General features: G+C 40.4%; 1 protein-coding gene across 1 annotated transcript in view; it reads right to left on the bottom strand.

The window, feature by feature from the left end:
• LOC108682092 overlaps positions 1–19,870 on the bottom strand; it is a 30,979-nt gene that overhangs the window by 3,650 nt on the left and 7,459 nt on the right. Inside the window, exons 2-3 of the mRNA XM_018171203.2 lie at positions 611–1,018; positions 104–215 (exon numbers count right to left, since the gene is read on the bottom strand). Of these exons, the coding sequence (XP_018026692.1) occupies positions 104–215; positions 611–1,018 (520 nt within the window). The remainder of the gene's footprint in view (positions 1–103; positions 216–610; positions 1,019–19,870) is intronic.

Below are 19,870 nucleotides of genomic sequence, written 5' to 3'. Positions count from 1 at the left end.
AGACTCGCTTCTATGCACCCAAGTTGATACCTCGTGTCAAATTAATAGAATGAAAACTACGTACATGATATTAGTATTCTTTAATTGCATTCCCAAACTTTACCGTCATTTTCCCCTGAGATGAGGAAGTTGACGGGAGTAACAGGCGGCATCCCCTCGAGTTTGTTGGCAGGGTTGGGGGCGATGCGCCGACACTCCACTGCGGTCACCATCGCCTGTAGGTAAGGGCTCTTCAGCTAATATCCCAGAGAGTGGCTTTAAAACTGCATTATGGTTAAAGAATGTAAACTTTTCGAATAAAATAATTTGTCAACTTATGCATTGAATAGTTTCATCCGCAAAAATGATTGCCTATCTATATATAATTTATGTCTGCAGTTATTTCTGCTCAACAATTTTATAATTTTGCAAAGTATTTCCCGCGCTCAATGTTGCATAAAGTTGCATAGTACATTAGACAATACAGACTTGACATTACGAGGATAAACTAATTTTAAAACATAAATAAAAAATACCGAGACGTTTCAAGCTTTGCTGTTCGACGTAGAAGAAAAAAATCAAATTAACTCTCAATCTAAAAAAAACGTATGAATGCGAACGTGTGACTTACGAGTATTGCAATTTTGCCGATAACTACTGAAATGTAGAGTAGAACCAACACCCAAATGACAGTCTTGACAACGTGTAGCCAATGGAAGCTTCGTTCATCAGTAGTTGGGTTCTCTGAGGGCCTTTTCCAGTCAATGGAAGAGGGCTCAGATGTTGCGTTTAATAACTTTAGTTGCGAGGTGCTCGAATTACTCGAATATTCCGTGAGAGGTCTACGACCAAGAAAATCTGGGCTCCTGCCAGAGGAGTTGGTCGCTACGATAGCAGTGAGGATGTAGGTGATGGGAAGTGATGTCCAGATTGACTGGTTCCGTGGGACGCCCGCTGAAGTGTCGAAGTTGTGCTCAGGGGAGCGAAGTCCCGACGAGTTGTGGAGGACAGTTGGGGCGGGGCAACACGCAGGCTCAACCTGGAGGAAATATAATAAAAAACATGAATAAGCCTTAAAGAACACGCATGTTTTTGAATGAAAAATTACTGGAGCCTAACCCGCATGCATTATTTACATGTGGTGCGTTCAACGGATAAAACGTGCGACAGCTGATCGAGTCAAATGCTATCTCATGTAACAAAAAAAAAAGAAAAAAATGTAATTCACAATTCTTACAAGGTAAGCACGGCCTTTTTAACAAAATATTCAAGCGAGACAACAACATGGGATAGCAGATAGCTACCGCGTTTCATTGTAGTATTCCAAATAATGTAGAGCATCAAGTAGCACGCCCAATTAATGATACAGCTCTAGCTCCCTGTCAAGGTTTCTAACGAGAGAAGATGACCTTGTTGATCGCGATGGAACCCATACTAGGCTTTAGTTTAATCAGACTGTCTACAATGTTCATTGTTAAGTCAATGGCCTTGGCCTTCAGTCGGCGGTAACCACAGGCAAGAAAAGCGCCACGCTACGAGCGTTAATTTTTGGTCCAGCGTTCGCGACGTTCGGCATACCACAGCATAGAGAGTCCAGGAAACAGATTGAGAACAAAACATGAAGCAACAAAAAATTATACGAATTTTAAAATAAGGAAAATTAGGCAAGAGAAACGATAAAATTGAAAACCAGAGATGATCGCTGAACAAAAAGTTCTTGAAATGTTAGTAAAGACTTACAGAGATATGGTGCGCGTTAAAGTAGAATTTTTTCTTGGTTTCCTTTTTTTCTAATTAATTGGTTTGGAGCAGAACTGCAGTCCAGCACATAGATCACATTTTCTTAGTAACGCGTTTTGATGGAATATCTGGGAAATTGATAGTCATAGACAGAAGGGTATTAAAACTTTAGCAAGGGATTTAGCCCTATGTCAATTGAATGTTTATTGACATCAAACGGTAGGAAAATTAAACAAAACGTAATTTTTCGTTGAACTATGAAAAAACTTGCAACGAAGCTGACTTTTCTAGGACTTTGAAGCCAAAATTTGAATTTATATAATAAATATGTAAAAAAAATATGCAGACAAAGATTTCGTAAACGTACAAGAATTTCAAAGAACAATTATCGGGATTAAACAACTGCATTTCTCTCAATATAAAATATAATTAATTTATAAATCTCGAAACTCAAAGCCGTGAAACGAAAAGAAATCCGGAAGGCCATTATGCTTTGGCATTAAAGGCGACTTCTAAGGAGCGCTTAAAGCGAGCATGTTTAAAGCGGGCGCGTATACGATGAACACTTAAGAAGGCGGGTGCGTATATGGCGGGTGCGTATATGGCGAGCGCGTATACGGCGGATGCGTATATGGCGAGCGCGTATACGGCGGATGCGTATACGGCGGATGCGTATATGGCGAGCGCGTATACGGCGGGTGCGTATATGGCGAGCGCGTATACGGCGGGTGCGTATATGGCGAGCGCGTATACGGCGGATGCGTATATGGCGAACGCGTATACGGCGGGTGCGTATATGGCGAGCGCGTATACGGCGGGTGCGTATATAGCGGGTGCGTATATGGCGGATGCGTGTATAGCCCGAGCCTCTATAGAGCGCGTTTACATTAGCGGGAATATATTGCATACGTGTTGTACATGTGGTCATTGGTCTGTGTCCTTCTGTGTACACATTGTTTGGGTATCTAAAGTATATGTTATATGGTTTTGTTTATCCGCTTGATCCCATCCATCAATTGGAATGCTGTGCCACCTTATTTCAACGGTAAATAATAACACTTACTTGAGTTAAATACATATCTAAGATCATGAATTCACGAATTGATAATTTGAACATGCCTCAAAACTGAATATATGTTAGGATAGGTCAATTTAGTAAAATGAACAAATATGCATAACTGAGCAGCTAGTATTCCAATGAACTTTAGTTGTAAAGTTATAGCGTATATAAATAAATGAGTCACAGCTAATTACGACCCGTCATCCCACGCAGTCTTTGTCCCAACACGAATCAGAAACAATACAAGTAGTAATGATCGAGCCATTAATACGGTGAGCGGACCACTGTACTAATAGTATAAGAATTGGACTTCGTATATCAATATAAAACGCGGTACTCACGACGTGAATGTAATTTCCAGGAACTTTTCCTCACTCACTTCCACTTTTTTTCCTCACTCACTTCCGGTCTTCATGGTACGTTGGATGCAGTAACGTAAACTGAGGGTCAAACCAAATTGCTATAAGCGATTTCCGTTCGATATGAGTTACATGTCAATGATATCAGAAGCCGCCTATCTTACGCGGTCTTAGCGACTCGAGGCACGTTCTTAGTCTCAAGAGTGAATCAATAATGCATGCGGCAGATGCATGTATAATGCCCAAATTCATGTATAATACCCAAAGTCGGAAACAGTTCGAGCGATTGTTCAATGCGTGTACATTTGATCAACTGCTGAATCTAAACTTCTGCTCTACTAGTGTTCAAGTATTTGTTTACGAGTGTAAAAGCTTGTAAATGCTCGTACAGGCTTGTAATCGCTTGTAAACGCACAAGTGGCGGGCGCGGAGCGAAGTAAATATCTAGGCATATGCTATACTAGTGCAGAGCTCAGCATTGCCTTCTAAATATGGTTGCCTTCTAGAATGATTTAGATCGCCATCTAGACATCTGCTCTACTACTGCAAAGTTCAGAGTCGCCGTGTAGAAATTGGCTCTACTAGTACAAGTTCGGAGTCGCTATCTAGACATGTGCTAAGAGTCGCCATCTGTTCAAAACAGTTCCGAGTTGAATGGTGCGCTATATGAATGTTTCTACGTTGGACTGAAGAGTGATTAGTGACATCAATTTCATGAATTATTCTCTCTTGATAATTTTCTAACGCTCTACATTAAAATTTTGTTAGAAACTTGCATACGGTGCTATCCAGTATATATAAAAAAGCGAAAAGACCGTTCTTTTAACCAAACGATTGTCTTGACGTAGCGAAGTGACACCGAGTACCGGTAATTAGGATGAAAATTTGTCACCCGACATCGGTAATTAGGATGAAAATTTGTCACCCGTCATTGTGACAAGCAAGCGTCAACAAGGAACTGCCCGCCGCCGCTGCAGCAGCCCGGAGCGTTATTGCGGTTACAGAGAATTCAGGGAAAGTTGTTCAGTGGATTAGAAACCCAACGCAGACTATAACTGATTGAGTGGCTGGCCTTTTATATATTAGTACATGATTACCATCAGTGCGTCAAATCAATCTGGTACTGATTCATTATTCAAGGTCTTCCCATAATTCACTCATGATTGAACGTAATTGACTTAACAAATGCTCACCGTAGCTCATTTTAACAACTGGATACTGATGACTAATTTAGAGGCAAGTATAATATAAACGCAGCTCTCGTCAAAATTCTATCAGCTCTTAACATTTGAATTTTTAAACGTAACAACAGAAACAATGAAGTATCAAGTATATACAAGAAGAGAATTTTCTACCATCGACGATCATCGATCGGATCTCACGTAAATATAAATATAGATTCCTGAATTTCCGACACTAACTAAAGCTTCTATTTATGTAAGGTGTATTTAAAAGGAGAACATCGCTCAACCCCAATAAATTAGAAAAATCAATAGTATGGTAAGCTGCACGTTTGCTGCGTTGTTCGGCCTGACATTTTTGGATATTATGGTTATTACAGTACAGTAGTCGATTCAAGGGGTGGCAGAAAATGGGACACAGGCAGAAAGACTTAGCTGTCGCCAACAGTTAATTTAAATGTTTTCATTGTTGATCGAAAGAATTTCTTGAGCTTGACTCAACGATTGAACAAAATTAATGGTGTGCTAATACCACCGACAGATATGAACAAAGCCCGTAGACACTTCATATCCATGTGATATACACGCACGTAAGTTGCAAGGACACCAACTTCCTCCTGCGGTTTGTCAGGCTTCCGCTCGCGGTTTGCAGAAGCCTTTGAATAATTGAAGGAATTTACAAGCGAGTCCTAATCACGCCACGGGGACGGGAACACTGCTATATATTAAATCGAACAAAAATTCTAAAAATTGTCCTTGCCATCCTTCCTGAAGATTAATTAAGAGTTAATTAGTAATACCAAGAGCGCAGAATCACGACCAAGATTGCCTGCAATATTTTTAAGTCTTTTATATGGACCGTTAGGCCACGGATTGATCGACGGGTCTGCTAAACCCGATAAGTAAAGTATGACTCGTCAGATTTCCGGTTGAAACTAAAATTAGCTGTAGGGTATAACACGCTCAACCAATCACCAGCGTCGAGATAGCATTCGGAAACAGGGTCAACCAGTAATAAACTTCAGAACAATCTAAAGTTTCTTCAGAACGAGAAACTTCTGGGAATCGAAGGCCAAATACTTAATAATGGACAAGTTTTCGCATTATCGAAAGTATACCTAAGTACACGTAGCCACAAATTTAACTGTGATTGGTGGGCTTTGCATGAAAATCCGTCTGTTATTGACTGACAGAGATACGAACATGTAACCATTTTTGGAGCACGGCCCCTCAGATTAGGATGTTGAAATTAGTTAGTTTAAATAAGTATTTAAAACAAAACGTACGTATTCACGGATACTTTCCCCATCTGAATTAATCGATCTACATACTATATGCTCAACAGCTATATAACAACTTCAATGATCAAAAACAAAGCTATTAGATTCATGACACATACCTATGAAATCACATACCTAGATTTCATGACCTAATTTCACTTTAAACCTCTCCATTTAAACACTTAATCTTCCTGAGCAAAAGTCAAATATCGAACTAGTGCAGAACAAGGCTCTCATACTGAGCTTGAAGGCTAGGTACGCTAACTTGGCAAACTACAGCAAATCTCACTTCACGAACCTCCAACATCGCACTAGATCCAAACAGCAGTATTGACGCAGGTAAAAATTATGCACCCAGCACTGTCATACATTTAAAGTTCCTATTTTTCAGGACATTAGTGCCACATCTACCTTTTGCTCATATTAGTTTTAGGTAGCACGGCACCTGGGCACCATCACCCGCTTTCAAGGTCACTACCGAGAGATTCCTTTCAGATTCAGTGACCTAATCGAGGACTGGAGCAAGTTTATGACCTACCCCCTTCAATGGCTTACCAAGTAGTCGATGATGGCTTGTCAATAAGTCACTCTGTATACGGGTTTCCACTTTCCCAAGTGTTTTATTTTTCTGCAGTTATTGAATATTTTTGCACGTATCTCTGATGGAACTTTTCTTGATATTTGTACAATGTCACGCAAGCAATCAACATGACTAAATGGCCACCGCACCTCCTCCGAGCCAGGCACGTCCACAATGGCCGGAAAAAACGGATCACCGAAACGTGAATTGTCTGCAGTTTGTAATAAGTTTCTTGATTGCAAGCGTCAACTCACACAAATTTAATTTTTTCCATTGATTTTTAAAGTTGAGCTTTATTTGCGCTGCATGATCATACATTTTTCATTCTTTATGTGAGAGCGACTGTTAACAAATTATACATTGGATATTAGAATTTCTATATTCAGGAGACAAATAATAGTTTTTTCTTTAATAGATTTTCTTATAATTTTTAAAATTATTGGCCATTTAAAATAAGTAAGAATTTCGCTGAAAAAAGTTCGCAATACAATATAATATAAAAAAAAGTACCGTGCTTTGAGATCGCCAGGTTTAGGAGCGCAATGAGCGCGGCTTGTGTCCACTCGCCCAGTTGCGGTTGCTTGCGTTCTTTGCACCAATGAACTGGAGGCAATTTCACTTTAGCCTGACTGGTTCCTGGTTCGTCTCTCATGACAGTAGAGCGGTTTTTGCTCCTCGGTCGAATCTGAGTTCAAGTCTTGGCTAGCCGGTCGACATTTTTTTTAGTGATTTCGGTTAAAAGTCGAAGTTTAGAGGCTTATTGAGCAACAGCTGACGCAACGACAACCGAGCTTCACAGCTGCAGAACGAGACCGCTTACGCGTCGGTTGCAGTGAACTCTCCAAGAAAAATGTCTCACTTAGTTATTATCCAGACTCTATAACTATTTGAAGTGAAATCTTTTAATAAATTTAAAAGGGTTTGTTATTTTTGTTACAAACGCACGTAAAACATTGCAAACTTTTCGCCTCATGAAATAAAAAAATTCAATAATATACATGCATAGAATGTGTCAAAATGGCTTGAAATAAGTGACCACGTTTTACTCATGCTCAAACTAAGGCTGTTTCCAAGTTCCACGAATGTCGTAAAAACGCTCTTTGAAGGAAGCAAAGATGGTAATAAAGTGATTGGTTACCTTCTTTATGCAGGCGCGTCGAAGGTCGCTTGTATGGTCTCAGTCGCAAAAAACGAGCGGCGACTTAACATAAGAGGGACGAACGACCTACGTGACCAAGGAACCCTGGGCTCAACTCGACGGCCTTCACAACCTCGAAGGGATGCAGCCAAGGACGAGCAAGAATTCTGAAAATTAGTGATTATTTTCGCGAATTATAAATCCAAACTACGACAATATATTTATTAAATAAACCCTTCGATCATAATCGAATACGAACATGATCATCACTTACTTACTTACGAGCGACGTTATAATGTCTCATGAACAAAGTCTCGCATGGTGTAAGATGCTAAAATGTTTCGTTCGGTATTGTTTGATCTGGCACGCCTTTTTGCATATTTCTTTTGTAAATGACAGAATACTTGGTTTAAAAAGCCTCCAAGAAACTATGTCCAACAACTTCGCTCGGTAAATTTTGCTTCCATTTTATGCTCATTGTCAACCTCAGGCTTCCTGAATTGCCACATGACGATAATTTTGTGAGCGATAAATTCTAAAATTTCATCATCATAAATGTAAATTTTCAGAATCGAGATCTTGCCAAATGAAGACCAAGGAGTGTCTGGAAACTTTAAAGTCTAAGTTGCTGAGGACAAACTCATTGATCGGAGGATCTTCGGGGACATTTTTCTTCTATAAACGCTGGACTAGTGTGTGTCGGCACATAGGGTGAGGCTAGCTATAGGGCGTTGTAGGCACCCTACATGAGCGTGCCGAGTTCTTGTAGAGCTCGCTTGAAAGTTAAGCCAGCCCTGGCGACTGCGTCAGGTCACTGCACCTTAGCCATCTCGACTGATCAAATGAGGTCAGTTATGTAACACCCTCGGAGCATAACACCAAGTAACCGCGGTCAACTAGATTCAAGGCGGTTACCTTAGTACCTTTAATTAGTAGGTCTAATAGAACGTACTTGTAGGCGCAAATACAAAAATACGTAAGTTTTCCAATAAAGTTTGGTAGAAGCCATTAAGATGCAGCAATACAACGAGAGACTTGGACACAATATTACTCTGATGTGTCAGGATTCTATATAGTGCAAGATTCGTAAATTGAATCAAGATAGAGGCGTTCCTTATGAATGTAAAACGAATATAAACCGTTGTGCATTTATGCGCCAGTTGACACAAAATGAATTTGAGTAAGAGTGGCACGAATTGAGCGCATTAATTATCATTGAACGTGTACGGTAAACTTGATGAGAATTATGAACATTACATTGCGGCTAGTTTCACTTTTAAAAAAGATTCGGTGACTCACTCAAATGTTTATAAATTAAGTCACACATGACCTGAATGGCCTATTTAGTGCTGAAAGATTTGAAACGTTCCATAATAATGAACAATGAATCTGTTGTGCGAATTTTGATTTCTGTTTAGGACATTTCGAAACCTTGTCGAATTCATTATGTCTTATTTATTTATCTTATTGTTGTTTTGAAAAGACTCTAAAAAGGCAGTGACTGGAGATAATATTTCGCTTCAGAAGTTAATTGAAACGGGAAAGTTAAATTTATAGTACTCCTAAATGCAACACACTGCGGGGCATTTAAAATGTCTACTAAATAGTATACGAGATCAACAGTGTTGCGGGAGCGAGATTTCAAGAATTTTTGGACAAAGGATTAGAAGTGAACTGAAAAATATTGGCCTTACCTTCCACGAACCGTAGCCATACGGGCGAGAAATTTTACGACTCGGTCGACATACCAAGAAAACATAGGCCGTATTTTGCTTGAACTGCTGCGCTACGGGCGTAAATTTCTAAGAATATGTAGACGTAATATTAGCAGTGAACTGGAAAATATCAGCGGAACCTAGCACTAACCAGATGAAGGCATATGCGTAGTCGAGGCCAAGAGGAGGCAGGTGGACTTGGGCCGGCATTACAACAGCGCAGCGATTGCGTTCCAACTTAGGATCTTCCGCTCACTTTCACTGCCACTAACAGCGCACTGTTTTTTTGATCACTAAAAAAGCTGAGTAATGTGATAGTGCGCTTGTTGTACTCGGACAACGCCGCAGCTCGTAGTGGCATTCGTCATGGTATTAGGTGCAGGCTGTTAGAAGTAGGGATGAAATTTATCTAAATAAATTGAAACATTTTTTGCGTCAAAGACTTGAAATATGTGATTAATTTATCGAATATTTGATTAAAGTCATTAGTATTTCATCGTATGTGAACAAAGACGAGAATTTTGAGAAATGACCAAAATTAAATTTTAACTGTCGCACAGTGAAATAACATAATGAGGGGAGCATAATTTTTGGAACACCATCGAGAGTTTTCGAGTTTTACAAACAGATTTACTGATGATATTCAATCGTAATTTTTGCCTTCATTGCCCATGGGTCTCCTACGATCCAATTTCGCTTTATACTTAATTGAAATGTATCAGTTCAGCAACTGATAGCCGCGCTTGTAATCGCTGATTCAAAGACTGGGATGTTCTAGTTCTTCGTAGTCAAATAAAACATGTATAGATTGGTTAGGTGATGAAATACAAGACATACAGGCTAAGGAAAAAAAAGACACGATCTATACATCAATAAAATTCAATGATTGGACTTGCGGTGGAAAGACATATTGTCCGGTATTGAGGGGCAGTAAATGAAGAGCTATGAAAGAAATTGTATTAAAAAATATAATGGCTGGTCAGTGATAGAAAAAACAGTAAAACAGGACTCGCCATTGACAAAAAACATGTACTGAATGCTCGATATGAAGAAAATAATGATTGACAGGTAATTCATTAGCAATAATTGATTATTTCAAAAAATATATATACATAACAAGAATGTGGAAAAAGCTCATGAAGGGAGTTAACGGAAACTCGTGTTATCTTTGGCAGTAATAGAAAGAAACATTTAATGATTACCAGGGAAAGCTTGACAATAACTAGTCCATGAAAATTAGCATTTGGTATCTTCAATAATCACGGCAATTATATTTTAAATACTAGAATACCCTTTCACATAAAAATCTGCGCTTATGTAATTTTCACTCAATACGTGAGGTACACTTTCACTCATTCACTGATCCAGGGTGCAAGCTTTCCCTAGAGTGAGAATTTCACTCATCCCCGTGTTGCACCCATATGAAATTTCTGCTTATGTCCATCCAGAGCACTTGCTTTGCTATGAAAATGTACAATTTGTTTCAGTTAAGGATGTTTCTCTCATCAAGGGCACATAATTTTTATTCTCCAAGGTATACACTTATTTTCATCCAGAGTATATAATTTACCCAATCCCGGCCCGGGTACACTATCACCCTATCCAGAGTAACTCATTTCATTCTTCCAGATTGTCCACTATACATTCTAGAAGAGTACACATCTCCCCCTTTCCCCAGAACGTCCCATTTCACCGGTATGTGGCGCCCATTTTGTAGACGGGTTGCCAATTTTAAATCACCTGAGATAACAAGCTTCCCTTTTTGTGAGGTGACACCTTTCTCCCTTTTTCACTTGACGGAGAAATATTATTTCGGCGACTGTAAGTTATACTTTACGATGGCTGCAAACCTTTTTACCCGTCTAACAGGTAGTTTAAAGGTACAGTTCTTCATCCGAAGTTCACAGGTTCAAGCCAAATTCCGGAATTGTCAGCCTATATTTCAAGTTTGGAGTTGGCAGGTTCATCTGCGCAGGTGCAAACGATAACTTTATAACCAAGTCTGGAATTTATAGATTTGATTAAACTTCGGGAATTGATGTTTCAATTCCGCGTCTGGACTCCGTAGGTTCAGCACTTCGTCAGGAGTCGGCAGGCTCGACTCCAGGTTCAGCTCCACGTCAGGAGTCGGCAGGTTTAGTTCAGAGTCTGGAGTCAAGAGGTTCCGTTCCTGCAGGTTCGCTCGGTTCTTGGGCGCTGCACCAAATATGTTGCAATAATCGTCCGCTCCCTCATTACTAGGATTTTTGAAATTTGTATAGATGATCGTTCGAGCTGAAATAGCCCTTCCTTGAGGTCGTAAAACTTCAATTTACAAGATAAATTTAATACTTGAATTAATGGCGTCAATATAACCGATACAATGATGCGAACGCATGTTTAGTGAATGTAATTTCTGTGCTGATCGTCCATGATGATTCTCATGTAGCCGTAGTTTCAAAATGAGCGTACGTTCGAGCTACACAACAATTCCCAGCCGTCTTTGGTATTAGCAAAAATTGTTTGAAAATTTCAACGGTCTGGAGCAATATTGTCGTTTAATCAAATCACAATTTATCTGAAGACTCTGCGAAGCCTGACTATACTGAGAACGCGAAAGGTGAAGAAGTTTCCGCGAAAGGAGCTGGTTTTGTCAGTAATTTAATGAATAAATAGCACTCAAGCTGCTCAGTTACGAATTTTATTTGCAATAAACTGTTAGCAAACATTTTCGAGGTACAGATTATGCAGAGAAACGCATGAAGACGGCAAACACTTCACAGGCGCCAGAGTACTTAAAAAAGAGGAAGTTAAATACTCAACTTTAATCCTGGTAAAAAACATCATACATCAAAAAACAGGTCAAGAATACAGAAGCACGCTTGAAAGTTACTTTGGTGCATAGTGAAGGATTGTGGCTATAAGTGAATATAACTAATTCGAGGAAGATATCCTTTTGAAGGCCAATATGCAGAAATTAACCTAATCAAGGACGGCGGTTAATGCGCCTTCGCGTTTAGTCTTCGGCCACTAATAATTCAGCCTATTATTCAGAATAAATAATGTGAGGAGACAGCTAGTCTTCCTGCCATGCGACCCACACGAGCCTCACAAGTGCCGCCTTTCACCTCGAGTGCGAATCATGATTTGCAACAACGCCGACCGCACAAAAAATTTCCTCATCATATTTGATCAACGTTCCACGACACAAGCAATCAAATTGTTTGTCATTGTGATGTTAATGACGATTAATGGCTGAATATACGTACTCTTAAATATCAGCGATTTGTGTTACATAAAGAGCCCATAAGGTCTACAATAAAACGAATCTCCAATCAAAGAAGTTGGAAGATTTCACTGATTAGTCTGCTACCGTGCGTCCATCGTCTGCGACTGCGCGGCCATCGTCTGCAGCTGCGCGCCCATCGTCGGCTATTGCGTGCCCATCGTCTACGACTGCGCGGCCACAGTCTGCTGCTGCGCGCCCATCGTCTGCTAATGCGCGCCCATCGCCGGAAACTACGCGACCATCGTCGGCTACTGCGCGCCCATCGTCTGCTCCTGCGCGCCCATTGTCGGCTACTTTGCGCCCATCGTCTGCTACTGCGCGCCCATCGTCTGCGACTGCGCGGCCATAGTCTGCTGCTGCGCGCCCATCGTCAGCTACTGTGCGCCCATTGTCGGCTACCTTGCGCCCATCGTCTGCTACTGCGCGCCCATCGCCGGAAACTACGCGACCATCGTCGGCTACTGCGCACTCATCGTCAGCAACTGCGCGCCCGTCGTCGGCTACTGTGCGCCCATGGCTCCGTTCCCAATATTCGAGGATTCGATAAGGTAATCACAATGGGTTACGTCAACCCATGGTAAAGGCAAGGCTGGACTCAATAGCCCCCACTCTACCGCTTCCTACGGTACTCGGCCTGCAGTTCCTTTCACCGTCGTACGAAATGTGTTTCCTTCATATCCGATTGTTCCGTGGTCGAATATAGGCTTAGAGCTCAGGTCGCGCGACACTAAAAAGCTCAACTAGATTACAAAAGGTTGTTCTTTGTTGTCTCTTCGTAGTGGCATGTGTCTAGCTGAAACAGGTATACCTTACCTGAAATCCTTAGTAGAGGTATGTGTCTAGCTATCGGGCACGCATTCGCTTGGAAGGCTTAATTGGCGTATGTTTATTGTCATTTGGGCTCGTTTTTTGGTGAGTGTGCAGCATGAAGAAGTGAATGAAATATATTTACAATCGGAATATGTACAATTTAAGCATAATAGAAGAGTTAGCTAAATTGCCAACCAATCGTAAACGATTATATGAGCATAAGGAAATATATTTTCTATTTTAACTTATTTAAAGTTGCAACGGACACATATCCCGATTTAAGGCTCGTTATGTATCTTCTAAAGAATATTCGAATTTAAATAAGCTACGTAACTCATCATGAAGTGCATCCAGAGATCTCGCCACGCGCGTCGCCTGCAAACGCGGTGTCAAAGAGGGACGCTCGAAGGGCAAAGGCGCCTCACGTTTGATCCTTCCATGGATGGATGCTAAATAGCAAAGCTCAATGCGATGCACGCACTTTTGTCCTTCAATGCGCATTGCACTTTAATGTAAGGTTTGCTTGAAGAAATCCTAATAACTTTACATTTATATATCCAGTTACCAAAACGCTCTTCGTACTGTTTGGTCACTTTACAAAGTTGCAGCAGCATTACACCAAAATTGTTGCATATATGATGAATACGAGAAATATGATATTTTTGACATTTTTGACATTTTCACGGCACGCTTATCATCGGACATTATTAATGTTTCCCGCAAGGACAAAAAATATAAAATTCGGACTTTAATACAGGATGCGGGTGCTGCTGAAAGGAAGCTGACAACATTTTATCAGTCCACATTCCTAGTGATAACTGTAACGAGTCCGAGCGGGGTCCCGAAGCAAGTCTAAGTTTAACTTGTTATCATACCTGAATTCCATTAAGACTAACCCAAAAACGTTCATGCTATATTCAATGGGTATATAGACAAACCAGCAAAATTTCAGTGATTGAAATACAGAGCAATCATGCAAATTTGAATTATATTCGTTTTGGTACACGAGAAAAATCTAGCCAACGAATGAGAAAAAGTGAAGAAAATTGTTTTTTGGATAAACCAGGTTCGGACACACTTAAGTGCAAAAACGTTCTCAGAACTCAGCACTCGTGTCAGCAACCTCAAGTTGCAAGTTTATCTATTCTGAGCAGCTCAGATATGCCCTTGCTCCGACCTACGCCACTCCTTCATGCAGGGTTAAAGAACTCAATTAACAACCAGTTTCAAGTCTTTATCTACTTCTCCTTCAAGAGGGGTTGAAAAACTCAAGCAACCTCCCGCATCATATTTTTTCTTACAGGCTACACTACAACTCCATGTTGGATGCTGAACTTAAGTAATCCCCCGCATCATGTCTATTCCTCCACTACACCTCCATGTTGGATGTTGAACTTAAGTAATCCCCCGCATCATGTCTATTCCTACACTACACCTCCATGTTGGATGTTGAACTCAAGTAACCTCTCGGCCTGCATCATGTCTAACTTTGTGTTTTCAGGTTAGGACAAAAAATTGGTAGCTTTCCAAGCGTGATTATGATGGCACTTTTCATGCGTCATGATGATGATGCTTTTCTACATACGTGTTAGTACATCCTGAGTGATGATTGTGCTGGTGTGTAATGGTGCTTTGCATGCGCGATGGTGAGCCGGCCGGACCCGCATCCTTGGCACGTCCAGCCGACTTTCGGCGGACCAATCACGACCATCGATGCGAATCCGTAATTTTTGGCTCATATTTTTCCCGGCCAATGAGAATGCAAACCCTCGCCCTTTTCCTGCATCCTTGAGTCTGCAGCGTTTTTTAATTTTTTCAGTCACCTGCTGTCGATATTTTTGATTAATGCAAATCATCAATAGGATAAATATAAATTTCTGGTGTACGGAACGTGCAATGTTAATAGGACTTCATATTGCGGGATGGGGTTACCGAAAATTTACGCTCTTCCTGTCAATAGAATGGCCGCGCAAGTATACTATACATTCGTTACGTGGAGCTGTGAAGGATGAGTAGTGTGAATAATGTAGAATGTGAAAGTGGAAAATTTACGAGCTTGTTATTTAATGATTAGAATACACTGTCTAATAAAATCTATACAATTGCGATTCTCCTGCTATGTTATTATTCGTATTTTTAGGGAATCCTCAATTCTCAAGCCGGAAGTGTTCCAACCAAACGGAAGTTTTGCATCGGTAACACTAAACTAGTGAGAAATTTTGTCTATTCTAGGAAATCTTGGGTATGTGAGACTGTGGATTGAAAATATATAGTTAGACTCTGTATATCCTTGAAAAGCATGGAGACTCGGATGAGCATGGAGACTCGGGTCAAACAATTTCACGATGTCAAGACAACGCTGACCGCTCACGGTCAGTCAGCGGAGCTGGAAGACAAGTAAGAAGTCATGTCCATAGAACCAGGCCTGTAAATAATGTAAGAAATAAACGCATGTAGGCCATGGGCCTATTTCTTCAGCGCCGACACTTCTATTCTATTCTATTCTATATCCAGCAGCCTGACATGAATCTGATAGAGTGCTTGTGTGAAGCTATCACCCGAGGTGTGAGCAAACAGCAACTGACGCAAGCTCACCTCTACAAAAATATACATAAGAAAACTGCGGACATGTATTAGTCTGAGCACGCGCAATGCAACTTAATTCAGAAAAAAATATCGGTTTTAATGTGTTAAACATCAGCATCGTGCGTCATGCGGAGAGATTAAATAAAGTTGGTGTGGGGTGAGATGTTCTTAATTGTCAGCAAGAGCTACAGCTTTTCGGATAAATAAAACTCTCAGAATATGTATGATGACGAGCTATGTAATCATCAAGGCTTCGAAACGTAAAATTAAAAATTTTCTTAATTCAAATGAGGATTTCGTGAGGAAGAAATTCAAAGTAGAAATTATCAAGCGTTTCGGAATAATCACGCTATAGAGTGGTTCATGGTCGGTGCAGATGTACCAGTAGCTTTCAATAAAGTATTTCAAGTAAAAATCATGATACAAGAGAAAGCGTGAATATTAGGATGCGCTGAGCAAGCCCTTGAACTGTCCAGATGAACGGATGATGTTTATTGTGGGTGCGTACAGAACATGTGGTCGCTTCCATCAGTGACCTCGGATCTAAAATTTTGTCGATCAAAATATTCTAAGAATTTCCGTGCAAATGGAACGTTAACACAGAAATATCATCACGTAGTGTTTATTCAATTCAATATATGTTATGGAACGGTGAAATTATTTCGCTATGTACAGTATAACTCGTTTTCTGCGGCACGGCATTCTAAGGAAAATAATTCAATTCACAATAGCAACATCTTGGAAACTCTCGACTAAGTTTAAATTTTTATGATTATGAAGTGCCATGCATGGAGACGGGCGTTTTTCGATTCACGGTTCAGTGACCCGGGCAATGGCGTGCATTCTTTAAGTCAGAGATCAGCAAATGAGAGCTACGACCAATTTCAATTTATCAACGAGATCCTCTCATACGATTTCTCGGTCCGTCAGGGAGGCAGTAGGCTGGACGCTTAACCTTGACCATCAAACTTACGGAAATTTGCACATCCACGCTAGCCATGACAATAGTGCAGAGCATTGGACCTCTCTAAACGAAAACACCTTTATAAGGCAAGCATTGGACCTCTCTGAACGAAAACACTTTTATTGGACCTCTCTGAACGAAAACACCTTTGGAAGGCAAGCTGAAGATTAACGCTATGGGGCTTCACAAGTCATTTCTGTTGAAGGTTTCGGCGCCCTTGCGAGTGTGACGGAGAGATACGCGCCCTTACAAGGGCTCGGGAGTTTTCTCTTTTTATCGACTTGCAGCCTCGGCATACGAGTATGAATGACTTGACTAACAATGATCTTGCGTACTTGAACATAGAAGATAGTATGAAGTTGAATACCGAGTTGATCCAATTTGTACTTATTTAAAAGCCAAAAATGAACTCTGAAAGGGTCATCAGAGAGTGATTTATACGTAGAAAATCGATCTTTCCACCTTAAAAGGTTTGCTCAGCAGGAACCCAAAATGGAACATTTCATCAGAGCCAACAAAAATGGTTTTCTTTAAACTGGTCGATTACTGAAAATTTCGGGCATTAGTATTATTAGGAAACATGGTTGAAATCTCCTGCTCTGTTAAATTTAAACTTTTTGCTCCGACAAGACGAGTGTGAACCTTTAGTGCTCACTCACTTTGAACTTCTCCACTTTCCATGTGAAAGTTGCTGGAAGCCTTGACGACAGGAGAAATTCGGGCCGCACAGTGGCAGCATTTCGTCCGATTAAATTTGTAACCGCTGGTGGCCATGTAATTGATGGCCCGCAGATACTCAGTGGCAGCAGCGGCCAGCAGATATTCAGTGGCAGCAGCGGCCAGCAGATACTCAGTGGCAGCAGCGGCCAGCAAATATTCAGTGGCAGCAGCGGCCAGCAGATACTCAGTGGCCAGCGATGGCCAGCAGATACTCAGTGGCCAGCGATTGCCCGCAGATACTCAGTGGCCAGCGATAATCGTAGATACTATTTCCAAATGAGTCGCGTACAGCGTGCCTCACGATATCTATAGAATTAAGCCTTCCCAGTGTGTTATTATTCGGTTAGAAAAATGAGGTGCTAATGCATCTGAGCAAGAAAAACCTACACTTGATAATTCAGTTTTATGTTTCTTGACGAGGTATACTTGAAACCATGGCATTTGGAGTGAAATCACCTAACTCCACTATATCGCCTCCTATGACATTTAACGAAGCGGTCTATTTATATATAAAAATGCGCAAAAATGTGTAAAAAAACATATTCTCAGCCCCTCTCTCGTAAAAAATGGCCAGAAATTTTTCGTGTTTCAGCTAAATCTTGATCCAACTCGCAAAAACTGTGCGCCGATTTTTCGTTTAACAAATGTAGTACCTCAGCCAAACAAACAATGTGATAACATACAAGATCACTTGCAATCGCCACCATCGTGATCCTAATGACAGCTCTAACATTAGTACCGTTTTATTGTAAAGTTATTGCATCATTTTATCGTCTCAGATATGACATTGTCATGGCGCTAATTAGCGTTAGATCGACGTGTGAGCGTATGCAGTTTCGGGAAGATTTTGCAGGTACCGAGAACAAAAAGACCGTCGCAACGTCGAACCGAATTAAGTTTTTTGGACTCATAATATTTTATATATTTATTAACGCTCTAAAAGTTTCTGGTCAATGAGGAATGGAACCTCCCTACCTTAAATGTTGAACAGTTGAGGGCAAAATATCAAACTATTCGTGCAGCAAAAACTGAAGCTCTGATATAAGTGTTTCCATGACTGTTTCCGTGTCCTCTAAGGGCTTCAAGGACAAAACCTTTACTACTGTTTCCCACGTCGCGGCTTCCTGCTGCTTACAATGGCTGCCCTCAAGGCGAATGAAGGGCGTTTTTACGGCCTAAAAACTTCGATGCTGAATGAGCACCTGGAGTGCTTATAACCATGCCGGATTGCTTCCGTACTTATTTGTGAGTAGCACTTTCCGATAAGAATTCTCAATCATGTTTAAAATGCTAAAATTATAACCGCAAACTGTGCCTGCGCATTAAAAAAATTTCCTTAAAAAGAACATTGCAATAGTAGAAACGTGAAGAAAAAGTGAATTAAGCTGCTTTTATTATTATTATTTCTTTATTCTGGAGAGTCCATTACTTTTATGCATTATAATTGTGAGCTTAGAAATCGAACAAGTCTGTCGCGTATTATGTAAATTTATTTAAGCTTATTCGGAGGACTTTTATTTGTCATCCAGGCGTCCTTATACAACTGATACGTATACAGGATACACGCATGAGCATCAAACATTCATCGTAAGGGAAGTTCGTTCTCGTCACGTCATCTCTGGCAATACTAAAGGAAGACTCTGCATTATAGCGAGCAACGACGAGCGATTCTATAACAGATTTGGCGGGCGGTCCGCCGATATTATTAAGTATAAGGTACGGAGAGCGGGAATAAACTCCATCGCTAATCTCTGCTTTAGAAGGGATCTTATTTATAGTCTTTGTTTCCGTTCCGCCAAAGCCGAGTACACGAGTACGGACGAATTTCCAAAATACTGTCGGAAATTCTTCCTGCAATCTACATTCAACTTTCAACGTTCTTCTTGATTTCCGTCAAGAGACTGCATGTTACTTAAAACTATCGTAACAATAATTCAAAATTGAATTTCAGCGTGACCTTTTATTTTGATAGATTTAACAAATTAGTTGATTAATATTCCTGATTTATTTAATTATTTGCAAATTTATTGAATTATTTGAATTTTTCCTCACAAACCGCTTTACTGATTATCGGTGATAACTTACCGCGTGGTCGCACGGGTGTTCACGCTAAATACATATAACCTGGCATTGTTTCATTTCAGAAAAAAAAAACGGGAAAAAGCCACTTATTTCAAGCTGAAGTAAGGAATCTTAGGCAATCGACTTCTTCGGCGATGCCACGTTTCGAAAGAGCGATGCAATGAGCCTTTACGAAATCCTAGTGAAGAATACAAGCATGAACAATGACGGCTTATAGCATGCGTGCATTTTAAGAAAAAAAATCTTTAGCTAGAGATTTCATTTCATAGGTTAACTTGCTAGCTGTATATTTATAGCATGACAACATGACATGAATTACCCTAGTTAAGGTAGGGAATTTCAGAAAATCAAGCCAAGGTTAAATGCTATGTAAACTAATGATATATTGAGAGATTAGGAATTAAAAAA

Source organism: Hyalella azteca, unplaced genomic scaffold (assembly GCF_000764305.2).
Source record: "Hyalella azteca isolate HAZT.00-mixed unplaced genomic scaffold, Hazt_2.0.2 contig9603, whole genome shotgun sequence".
NCBI lineage: Eukaryota > Metazoa > Arthropoda > Malacostraca > Amphipoda > Hyalellidae > Hyalella > Hyalella azteca.
This window is presented reverse-complemented; position numbering and strand designations above follow the sequence as displayed.